Source organism: Erythrolamprus reginae, chromosome Z (assembly GCF_031021105.1).
Source record: "Erythrolamprus reginae isolate rEryReg1 chromosome Z, rEryReg1.hap1, whole genome shotgun sequence".
NCBI lineage: Eukaryota > Metazoa > Chordata > Lepidosauria > Squamata > Dipsadidae > Erythrolamprus > Erythrolamprus reginae.
Window position 1 is genome coordinate 75,504,755 of NC_091963.1, and position 12,299 is coordinate 75,517,053.

Here is a 12,299-nt window from a genome sequence, read left to right on the forward strand (position 1 = left end):
GCCATGTGTCCTTTGAAGCGCGATCACCTACTTGGCGACCTCCTGGACTCCCTTCTCACTGAAACCGCTGACAAAAAGAAAGTTTTGGGGTCCACCAACAAGAAGTCCATCAAAACTCAACCCTTTCGAAGTCCCAATCGTCAAGAGGATCAAGGGTTCACTTTCCAAAGAAACTCAGGTCAGTATTCCCCTCGTTTTCGCTCCCAAGCTGGCAGAAACTCCAGGGGTAGAGGATCCCGTTACCAAAGAGGTTCCTCCTCGACCAGAGCTTCCAGAAAGTCCAGATGGTGAGCTTCATTCCACTCCCATAGGGGGGCACCTGGCTTGGTTCTCCTCCAGATGGCGCCATTTCTGTAAGGATCCCTGGGTTATTGCTACTGTGGAATGGGGCCTTCAGTTGGAGTTTATTTCCATACCTCCTAAACGTTTTATCTCATGCCCATCCCCCAGGTCTTCTCCATCTCATTTCCGAATGGAGGAGGCTATTCAACATTTGTTGTCTATCAGGGCTATCCAACCTGTTCCATTTTCCCAAAGAGGTCTGGGCTTCTACTCCATCCTCTTCATGGTCCCTAAGACATCTGGAGGATGGAGAGCCATCCTGGACCTTAAAAAATTGAACCAGTTTATTAAATATAGGAAATTCAAGATGCATTCTTTGTCATCCATTTTAACTGCTATCCATCCTGGGGACGTTATGGTCTCCTTGGATCTCACGGAAGCCTATCTTCATATTCCCATTGCCAAAGGTCACAGGAAATTTCTACGCTTCGCCTTCCAGGGCAAGCACTATCAATATAGGGCCATGCCCTTCAGGGTCTCCTCGGCTCCTCGAGTCTTTACTAAGCTCCTAAGAGCCCTGGCAGCTCACATTCGAGCCACGCCCATTCATATTTTATGCTATTTGGATGACATATTAATTAATGGGCCCTCTAAAGAGGGCACCTGCTCAGACCTCAACATTACCATGTCTATCCTACAGGATCATGGTTTCTCCATTAATCTCAAAAAAAGTCAGCTCCATCCATCTACTTCTATTCAACACCTGGGGGCCATCAATAACTCAGATCTCTCTAAGGTTTTTCTCTCTACTGAGAGAAAAGTCAGTATTAAGGAGCTCATTTCCCAAATACGATCTCAGAGAAGGACTTCCATCGTTACCCTGTCTTCTCTACTGGGAAAGATAGTATCCTGCATTGGCATTATCCCCTGGGCCCGTCTTCACGCCGGGGATCTCCAATGGCTTCTGTTACCGTTCCAGAGATCGGGGAACAGCAACTCGACACGCCTCATCACCATCCCATCCACAGTTTTAAGATCCCTTACGTGGTGGACCTCCCCCGCTTTGGACAAGGGATCCCCCTTCAGGTGTCCAGACCAATTCACCATCACTACGGATGCCAGCTTATTGGGCTGGGGAGCCCATGCCCAGGGCCTGATAGCCCAAGGCACGTGGTCAGCGGAGGAGGCTTCCAGACCTATCAACTGGCTGGAATTGAGAGCAGTGTCTTTGGCCCTCAAACAATTCAAACCGCATATCATCAATCAACATGTTCTGATTCTCACAGACAATATAGCCACAAAGAGTCATATTTGCAGACAAGGGGGCACCAGGTCCAAGTCCTGATGAGAGAAGCCCTGAAGTTGGGTCTCTGGGCAGAGAGGCATCTTCAGTCGTTAAAGGCCGACCACATATCGGGAATCCTCAATGTACAAGCAGATTGGCTCTCCTGGTCGACTCTAGACCCAGGAGAGTGGAGCCTTCATCCGGCTCTGTTTCAGCAAATCTGCCTCAGGTTCGGTCACCCATCGCTAGACCTATTTGTGACCGAGGCCAATGCTCAACTCCCTCGATTCTACTCCAGTTTCCCATTCCCGGGAGCGGAGGCGACAAATGCACTCAGAATCCCTTGGCCTCGAGGGCTACTTTACGCCTTCCCTCCAATTCCAATTCTTCCAGATGTGATCCACAAGATCATCCTCGAGAAGGCCCAGGTGATTCTGACAGCCCCTCACTGGCCACGCCAGCCATGGTTCGCGGATCTACAACGTCTGTCCATCCAGGACCCCTGGCGACTCCCCGTTTCAGAGGATATGTTGCAGCAAGGGGCCTCTCTCCATCCAGATCCGGAGTGGTTCCACCTCACTGCTTGGCTATTATCCAGCACAACTTAGACCTGTGAGGATACGACCCGGACACTGTAGAAATAATCCTAAAAGCCAGAAGAGTGTCCACCAACAGGATTCACGACCATACCTGGTCCAAATTCCACCAATGGTGCTCACAGAAGGATCTATCCCCCCTGTTGCTACTGTGGAATGGGGCCTTCAGTTGGAGTTTATTTCCATACCTCCTAAACGTTTTATCTCATGCCCATCCCCCAGGTCTTCTCCATCTCATTTCCGAATGGAGGAGGAGACAGCTGCGAAGCGGCGCGGGTGTTTTAAAAGGTCGCAGCCGGCCTGGGGGGCTTGCCAGCACCCCCGCGAACCCCAATCCCGGGTTCGGGGGGGTGCTGGCAAGCCCCCCAGGCCGGCTGCGACCTTTTAAAACACCCGCGCCGCTTCGCAGCTTTCTCCCGAAGCCGAACGCGGAAGTTCGGCTTTAGCGTTCAGCTTCGGGAGACAGCTGCGAAGCGGCACGGGTGTTTTAAAAGGTCGCAGCCGGAATGGGGGGCTTGCCAGCAAGCCACCCAGGCTGGCTGTCACCTTTTAAAACAGCCGTGCGGCTTCCCAGCAGTCGCCGAAAGCCGTTTTTTTGCGGGGGGTTTTTTGGTTGCACGGATTAATTGACTTTACATTGTTTCCTATGGGAAACAATGTTTCGTCTTACGAACCTCCTCCTTGCACCAATTAAGTTCGTATCATGAGGTATTACTGTACTCAAAATGATTCTTCATTTGCTTTGTAACCTTAAATAAAAACCTGTACAGTATTGACTGTAATTTACCTGAGGTGAGGGGGCGGGGAAAGAAAGATGCTAGGAAGGAAGAAAGACAGATAGGAAGGAAGGAAGGAGGGAGGGAGGGAGGGAAGGAAGGAATGTTAGGAAGGAAGGAAGGAAGGAAGAAATGTTAGGAAGGAAGGAAGAAAAAAAGAAAGATGGTAGGAAGACAGGCAGGCAGGCAGACAGAAAAAAATGGTAGGAAGGAAGAGAGACAGACAATGAAAGATGGTAGGTAGGAAGGAAGAAAGGAAGACAGACAAAAAAAGGAAAGCAGGGAGGGAAGGGACGGAAGAAGGAAAGATGAAGGAAGGAAGGGAGGAAGGAAGGAAGGAAGGAAGACTGTCAGACAGAAAAAGAAAGGGGGGAGGGAAGAAGGAAAAAAGAAAGAAGGGAGAGACAGAAAGAAAGAAAAAAGAGAAAGAAAGAAAGAAAAACCTAGAAAAAGAAAAACCACAGTTGAGCCCAAAATTTTGGTTGTTAAGCAAAAGCATTGTTAAGTGAGAATCACCACATTTTATTCAATCCATGACATTTCCTAGTTCTAACAGTTATGTGCAAGCTAGAGAAGTAAATCTGAAGGTATGTGTAATGTTCTAGTTATGGTTAAATGTGTGGCAGAAAGTGTACTCTGGGTTTGTTTTTCCTATCACAGTAAGTGAGGTTGAATGTATATAATTTTACAATACCTCTCTCTCTCTCTCTCTATGTATATACACATACAATTTATATAGTAGATAATATATATTTTTGTGTGCCTGTGTATGTACACACATGGCATATATACATAGAATTAAAAAGTATATTTTGGATGTTCAGTAATATTAAATAGATAGGGAAATTGTATCTCTTTGAGGCAAGGAGAGGCCAGGTACCCTAACCCTAACAATCAGCAGGAGCAGTGGGGGATTGAGTACTTGCATTTTTTTTCTATACCTGCCTTGGGGGGACATATACCTGTTTACCCTCTTTTAAGCTTACAAAGCTAGTTTACTGGTTTTCTTTGAAATATATATTCTAAAACATTTAATCTACTGATGCCTCAATTGATGTAATTTTATTGGTTTCCATTTTTAAAAGTTATCAGTAGCCACTGCATTTTCCAACCTTGGCTTATACTCGAGTCAATAAGTTTTCCCAGTTTTTGTGGCAAAAATAGGTGCCTTGGCTTATAATCGGGTCGACTTACAGTCGAGTATATACAGTAAATAAATATTTACCAGATATTTTTTATAATTACAGTGGGGGGGAAAGGTATTTAGTCAGACACCAATTGTGCAAGTTCTCCCACTTAAAAAGATGAGAGAGGCCTGTAATTGGCATCATAAGTAGACCTCAACCATGAGAGACAACATGAGAAAACACATACAGAAAATCACAGTCTGATTTTTAATGAATTTATTTACAAATTATGGTTGAAAATAAGTATTTGGTCAATAACAAAAGTTCATCTCAATACTTTGTTATATATCCCTTGTTGGCAATGACAGAGGTCAAACATTTTCTGTAAGTCTTCACAAGGTTGCCACACACTGTTGCTGGTATGTTGGCCCATTCCTCCATGCAGATCTCCTCAAGAGCAGTGATGTTTTGGGACTGTCGCTGGGCAACACGGACTTTCAACTCCCTCCAAAGGTTTTCTATAGGGTTGAGATCTGGAGACTGGCTAGGCCACTCCAGGACCTTGACATGCTTCTTACAAAGCCACTCCTTCGTTGCCCTGGCCGTGTGCTTGGGATCATTGTCATGCTGAAAGACCCAGCCACGTTTCATCTTCAGTGCCCTTGCTGATGGAAGGAGGTTTGCACTCAAAATCTCACAATATGTGGCCCCCTTCATTCTTTCATGTACATGGATCAGTCGTCCTGGTCCCTGAAAGCATGATGTTGCCACCCCCATGCTTCACAGTAGGTATGGTGTTCTTTGGATGTAACTCTGCATTCTTTCTCCAAATATGATGAGTTGTGTTTCTACCAAACAGTTCTACTTTGGTTTCATCTGACCATATGACATTCTCCCAAAACTCTTCTGGATCATCCAAATGCTCTCTAGCAAACTTCAGACGGGCCCGGACATGTACTGGCTTAAGCAGGGGAACACATCTGGCACTGCAGAATCTTGAGTTCCTGGCGGCATAGTGTGTTACTGATGGTAGTCTTTATTACGTTGGTCCCAGCTCTCTGCAGGTCATTCACTAGGTTCCCCCGTGTGGTTCCCCCGTTTTCTCACCATTCTTGTGATCATTTTGACTCCACGGGATGAGATGTTGCGTGTAGTCTCAGATCAAGGGAGATTATCAGTGGTCTTGTATATCTTTTATTTTCTAATTATTGCTCCCAGAGCTGATTTCTTCACACCAAGCTGCTTGCCTATTGCAGATTCAGTCTTCCCAGTCTGGTTCAGGGCTATAATTTTGTTCCTGGTGTCCTTCGGCAGCTCTTTGGTCTTCACCATAGTGGAGTTTGGAGCGTGACTGTTTGAGGTTGTGGACAGGTGACTTTTATATTGATAACCAGTTCAAACAGGTGCCATTACTACAGGTAATGAGTGAAGGACAGAGGAGCCTCTTAAAGAAGAAGTTACAGGTATGTGAGAACCAGAAATCTTGTTTCTTGGTAGGTGACCAAATACTTATTTCCCACCATAATTTGCAAATAAATTCGTTAAAAATCAGACAATGTGATTTTCTGGATGTGTTTTCTCATGTTGTCTCTCATGGTTGAGCTCTAATTATGATGTCAATTACAGGCCTCTCTCATCTTTTTGAGTGGGAGAACTTGGTGTCCGACTAAATACTTTTTCTCCCACTGTATATTTCTACATGAAATTCTGATTAATAACAAAAGTGCGTACAAGTTGTCCTTGACTTATGAATACAATTGAGCCCAATTTTTTTGTTGCTAAGAGAAACATTTAAGGGAATGTTGCCCCATTTTACAACCTTTCTTGCCACAATTGTTGATTAATCACTGCAGTTTTAAAGTTAGTAACATGATTATTAAGTGCATTGATTTTTCTTGTTACAAGTCACAAAAAGTGATCACATAACTCCAGAACATTGCAACTGTCATGAGTTTTTTTGCCAAGTATCAGACTTTTGATTATGTAACGATGAAGATGCTTTAATGCTGTTAAGTGTGAAAAACTGTCATAAGTCACGATTTCAGTGCCATTATAACTTTGAGCTAAATAAACTCTTGTAAGTTGGGGACTACCTGCTTAAAACATTTTTGGAAATATTGTATTTAGAAATGTATTAATTACATTTGATTAATAAAATATATTAAAGTCCAGCAAAGTTACATTTTAATAATATCACTTAAGGCCCCCTCTTTTGAGGCATTATGTCTTGGGATTATTTTCTGGTACATTGTTCCTATAAAGCTACCATCATTTACGATGTAATAGAAAAAAGAATTTTTCTTATTATTCCAAAATATTTCTGATTTTTCTCTCCTTTTCTCTATAGTTTAAAAATCCTCTGATTATGCTCCTCCTGGCTTCTGCAGTCATCAGTGTTATAATGCATCAATTTGATGATGCCGTCAGTATCACTGTGGTAAGATTATCATTTTGCATTTAAATGAAAGGTATAGAATCTATGATAAACTTCCTTCAACATTATCTATCATGGCCAATGATTATCAATAATGAAAAATGTAGTTGTAGTAAACATTTAGAGGACCACTGTTTCAGGTCCTCATCTCCAGAACCAAACGCCTAGCTGACAAAGACCACCTGAAAACTGAATTACAGAGTCTCACAAACGTATTAATTTCCAACGGATTCCAAGGAAACACAATCACCAACCTAATCCAAAACACCTCCCAAGATCCGAGATGCAGAACAGGAGAACGGTATCGGCCTCCTCCCTTACATCAAAGACACCACAGATAAAATCACCAAAATTCTCCACAAACATAATATCAAGACAGCCTTTGGCACTGACCAAAAAATAGCCAACATCTTAAGAAACCCAAAGACAAGATTCAACTAGAAAACCAAGGAGGCTATGAAACACCATCCACAATCTGCCCAACCACATATATTGGACGAACTAATAGGAGAATAAATGCACACATCACAGAACACAAGAACGCAGTCAGAAAAAAAGAAAAAAACTTCCTCCCTTTTCCAACATCTCAAAACAACGGGACAGGAAATTGATTTTGAAAGAACTAAATTTCCAAAACTGAACACTCCAACAAAAGAATAATTATGGAAGCCATTGAAGTAGAGAAACACCCTCACAACATGAATAAATGCGATGATACCTCCAGCCTACCAGACTTCTGGAAACTAGTCCTAATCAACAAACAAATCCCAGCCATAAAAACTGGCACCAGACCCAGAACAACACAGGACACCACCACCAATCACTCTCACCAGACCCAAACCTGTTGTGTGTACTCCCTTGCAGCATGAGGAGTTTTCAGATTTGGAGGATGACTGGGATTTAGAGATCATAAATCTCCCTGCTCTACTGACAGTTAGCAGTGTTAGTGTAGACCATGGAGCTAATGATATAGAGATGAGTTTGAGTGACTCAAATGGGGGAGACAACAAATGGAGGGATGCTCATTTTCGAAAGTTGCAGAAACTCAGAGAAGAAAGAGGGTGGAGATATTAGAGAGTAATTAATTCATGAATTATGTCACATCCGGGTGTGAAATGGAAGAGACGCTGAATTTGTTCAATCTTGCAAAAAATAATGGCTGCGTCCCAAAACTTGCTCCGAAGCGTAAGCATGATGTGTGATTTATTATTTTTTTCTTTATGACTCCTGGCTAGCCTTAATTAGCCATAAATTTTAGAATGACTTGTGGAATGTCTTTCATGCTACTTCCAAGCTTATCTACTTAATTGCTGAGATAATAATGATGAGGAAAGAAAACTGCGTGCAGAGTTGAAAAGTAAGGAGAAAATAAAGAGGATATGTTTTACAATGAGATTCATTGAGGATTCCTTTATTCCAAGTATTATACGAATCAGCCTGAAATCAGAACAAAACCCATACCCACCCCACAGACAAAATACAACCACAACCCAGAAGCCAAACCATGGCAGCATCTCCAACTGCTACACCCCCCTCCAACACATACACAAAGCAAACTGATAAACACCATAAACACATAGCCAGACCACAAACTCAGAGCCAAACCAAAACCAGGGATGTTACACCATGGGCAGTGTTCCCTCTAATTTTTTTCCGGTGTGGGCGGAAAAGTATAGTGTCTGAGCGGCAGTCCCTTTGGGACTGGGCGGCACAGAAGTCTAATTAATTGATTAAAAATTCCCTTCTTTTTTTATTAAAATAAATTAATAATAAAACAAAGCCAAAATCTATTACTATTAAAACTAAAACAACCAGCAAAACCAAAACTACAACTATTAATAAATCCATGCTTTAATATCTTAATTTCTTAAATATTTATCATAGTATTATAGTAATCTAGTAATACTATGAAAATCTATCTGAACACCAATGCATAAATTAATATATTTCCATATTTACTTTTCTATAATTTCATTCAATATTTCCAAGCTCAATTAATTTTCAGGCATCTAGCATTTACTATTATTAACTTTCATCAATCTTCTACATTTCCAAGTATATTTTAAATTCATAATGCAAACTCATAAAATCATACAGTACGTATCATAAAACCCTTATTCATCCTATGTATCTTCCATTAATTTTACCTATGTAATTCTGTATAGTTCTAAAATTCTAATCCAATTTTACGAATTAATACATCCTAATATTAAACAACATCTAAATATATCTTTTACCATCATTCTATATTTAATAATCAATCATCCCTCCTCAAATTTCTACCACTCTTGCCAAAGGGAAGAAACCATGTTGTATTTCAGTAGCCTGCATTTTTCTTTTGATATTTGTTATTTTTCTTTTTAATTATAAGTTACCAAAGCTTTTTACGCAGCTGAGAAACATGAAAATTAAAGCATATTAAGAAATTGGATGATTGATATTGTTTTGCTGATCTTAATCTGCAGTAAAGATATTTTGGTTTTTAAAAAACCCACCATATTTTGCCTCAGAGAATTTCAAAATAAAATACTGTGTGTCTGTAACAGTGACCTCAGAATGGGGCAACTAAGTATCAAAATGCCACTTAAATAGTTGAGTTAGTTTCAAACTAGATTTTGATTTTCTTCTCTCTCTCTCTCTCTCCCCCTTCTTTTCTTTCCTTCTCTCTTCCTTCTACTTTTTTCTCTTTCTTCCTTCCTCTCTTCCCTCTTTCCCTCCCTCTCCCTCTCTCTCTCTTCCTCCCTCCCTTCTTTTCTTTCCTTCTCTCTTCCTTCCACTTTTTTCTCTTTCTCTTCATTCCCCTCTTCCCTCTTCCCCTCCCTCCCTCTTTTTCTCCCTCCCTCCCTTTATATTTCTCTCTTCCTCCCTTTCTCTCTCCCTCTCCCTATTTCTCCCTCTTCTCTCTCTTTCTTCCCTCCCTCCTCTCCCTCCTTCCTTCTTCTCCATTTCTCTTTCCCTCCCTCTCTTTCCCTTCTCTTTTCTTTCTTTCTCTCCACTTCTCCGGCGGGCAGCCGGCTTTGCTGGCCGGAGCACGGCTTTCCCGGGCAGCCAGCTTTGCTGGCCGGTGCAGGGCTTGAGCCTGGTGCCGTGGGACGGGAGGTGGCCGCCTCCCCCTCACACCCCTGCCCATGGAAGCGGTGCAGGAATGCAGCGTGTTTGAAAAGCGCACCACTTTCCTGGAAAGCCAGCTTTGCTGGCCGACGCGCCCTCCCCTTAGCTCCGCACCCTCCCTTTGGCTCTGCCTCCCGCCGCGCAGCTCACCTCAGAAGCCTTGATGCTTTGCTGGCCAGCATGGTGGCGGGGGAGGAGGTGGAGTTCAGGGCTGAGTAGGCCGAGCCCGGGCCCATCACCCCGGCTCCAGGGGGCAGCCCCCAGCTTCATATTTACAGTTTCTTCTAAGTTGTCAAATTGTATTAAATAATTGTACATCTTTGTTATAAATTTAGTGGGTGGGCCTAATAAGATTTTGTCTATTATATTTAATTTAGGACTTATTCCATATTCTTCAGAATCAATTTTATATCTTTTTTGAAATTGTCTATATGGAAACCAATCTATATGTTTCCCTTCAGCTTCTAAAGTTTGTCTAGATTTAAGCTTACCTTCCTTATCTAATAGTTCGTCATATGTTCTCACTTTAGTTTTTCCTAGGACATTTGGGTATTTCAAGGTTTCCATGGTGGATAACCACCTTGGTATTTCTATAAAGTGTTTATTTTTAATTTTCCTCCAATAAGGTACTTCTTATTGCATGTTGTTGAAATTGTGTGTGTTTGATATTGATTTGATAGGTGGGCATGCCATCCTTCTTGTAAATTATAACCTCCTAGTTTGAGAATTCTTTGATTATTTAGTGTGATCCAATCCTTAATCCATAATAGGCTGGCTGAATAATAGTAAGTTTCAAGATCAGATAGACCAAAGCCCACCGCCTCTTGTTTGTCCCCCAGATTTTTATATTTAATTCTTGGCTTTCTCCCTGCCCATATAAACTTTGATATAGCTCTATTAATTTTTTTGAAGATTTTTTTTTCTAATTTAATTGGAGCCATTTGGAATAGGTAAAGCCATCGGGGAAGAATATTAGATTTTATAATTGCAATTCTGCCAAGGAGCGATAATTGTATTTTACCCCATTTTTCTAGGTCTTCTTTTGTGTTGCGATGTAATTTTATATAATTATCTTCTTTTAACAATGAGTATCTAGCTGTAAGCCAGCTGGTATTTAATTCTCTTTATTGCTTGCAATCCTGAAATTTTTACTAGTTCCTTTATCTGTGCTTGGGTGCAATTTTTGGTAAGAATTTAGTATTATCTTTATTAAATTTTAAGCCTGCGGCCTTCCCGAATAGTTCTAATTCCTTTAACAGATTGGTTATTGATGATTTTGGTTCTTTGAGGAAGAATACCAAGTCATCCGCAAAAGCTTGGGTTTTATAAATTTCTCTATTAATTTTGGTACCTTTAATAATAATATAATAATAATTTATTAGATTTGTATGCCGCCCCTCTCCGAAGACTCGGGGCGGCTCACAACAACAATAATAACCGTGTTACAATGTAAACAAATCTACTATTACAAAAAAAACATCTTAAAAACCCATCATTTAAAAATCATGCAACACATGCATACCATACATAAAACTATAAAAGCCTGGGGGAGATGTCTCAATTCTCCCATGCCTGGCGATACAGGTGGGTCTTAAGTAATTTGCAAAAGACAAAGAGGGTGGGGGCAGTTCTAATCTCTGGGGGGAGTTGATTCCAGAGGGCCGGGACGGCCACAGAGAAGGCTCTTCCCCGGGGGACCGCCAAATGACATTGTTTAGTCGACAGGACCTGGAGAAGGCCAACTGTGTGGGACCTTATCGGCTGCTGGGATTTGTGCGGCAGAAGGCGGTTCCGGAGGTATTGTGGTCCGATGCCAGATAGGGCTTTAAAGGTCATTACCAACACTTAGAATTGTGACTGGAAACTGATCGGCAGAGACGTGGGCGAATGTGGGAAGCCCCACGAAAGCTCTCGCGGCCACATTCTGCATGATCTGAAGTTTCCAAACACTTTTCAAAGGTAGTCCCATGTAGAGGTGGTTGCTGTAGTCGAACCTCAAGGTGATGAGGGCATGAGCGACTGTGAGCAATGACTCCCTGTCCAAGTAGGGCCGCAACTGGTGTGTCTTTTATGTTTCTATGTTTCTATGTATATGCGCCGGCAAGCAGATTGAGAGAGGGGGAATGAAAGAAATGGAAGGAAGGAGAGAAAGCAAGAGAAAAAAAGAAAGCAAGAGAAAGAAAAAAGAATGAAAGAGCAAGAGAGCAAGAGAGAAAAAGAAAGAAAGAAAGGCAACTTCAAAGAAAGGCTCACTGAGCATCTCTCACTCTCTCTCTCTCTTTCTATCCCTCTTTCTTTCTTTCTCTTCCTTTCTCTCTCTCCTCTTCCTTTATCTCCTCTCTCTCCCTCCCTCTCTCTTTCTCTCCCCCCTCTCTCCCCCTTTCCCTCTCTCTTTCTCTCTCTCCATCTCTTGCTATCTCTCCCCCCTCTCCCTCTCTCTTTCTCTCCCCCCTCTCCCCCCTTTCCCTCTCTCTTTCTCTCCCTCTCTTGCTATCTTTCCCCCCTCTCCCACTCTCTTTCTCCCTCTCCCTCTCTTTCTCTCTCTCCCCCTCTCTCTTTCTCTCTCTCTCCCCCTCTTTCTCTCTCTTCTCACTTTCTCTCTCTTGTTTTCTTTCTGTCTCTTTTGCTTTCTCTCTCTCTCACTCTTTCTCTCTTGTTTTCTTTCTCACGCAGCCCCCCCAAAAAATA

General features: G+C 42.2%; 1 protein-coding gene across 4 annotated transcripts in view; it reads left to right on the top strand.

Annotated features, from left to right (window-relative positions):
• ATP2C1 (ATPase secretory pathway Ca2+ transporting 1) overlaps positions 1-12,299 on the top strand; it is a 220,563-nt gene that overhangs the window by 49,814 nt on the left and 158,450 nt on the right. For all 4 annotated transcript variants that reach the window (XM_070726349.1, XM_070726352.1, XM_070726351.1 and 1 more), the window contains one exon: positions 6,414-6,503. In XM_070726349.1, the coding sequence (XP_070582450.1) occupies positions 6,414-6,503 (90 nt within the window). The remainder of the gene's footprint in view (positions 1-6,413; positions 6,504-12,299) is intronic.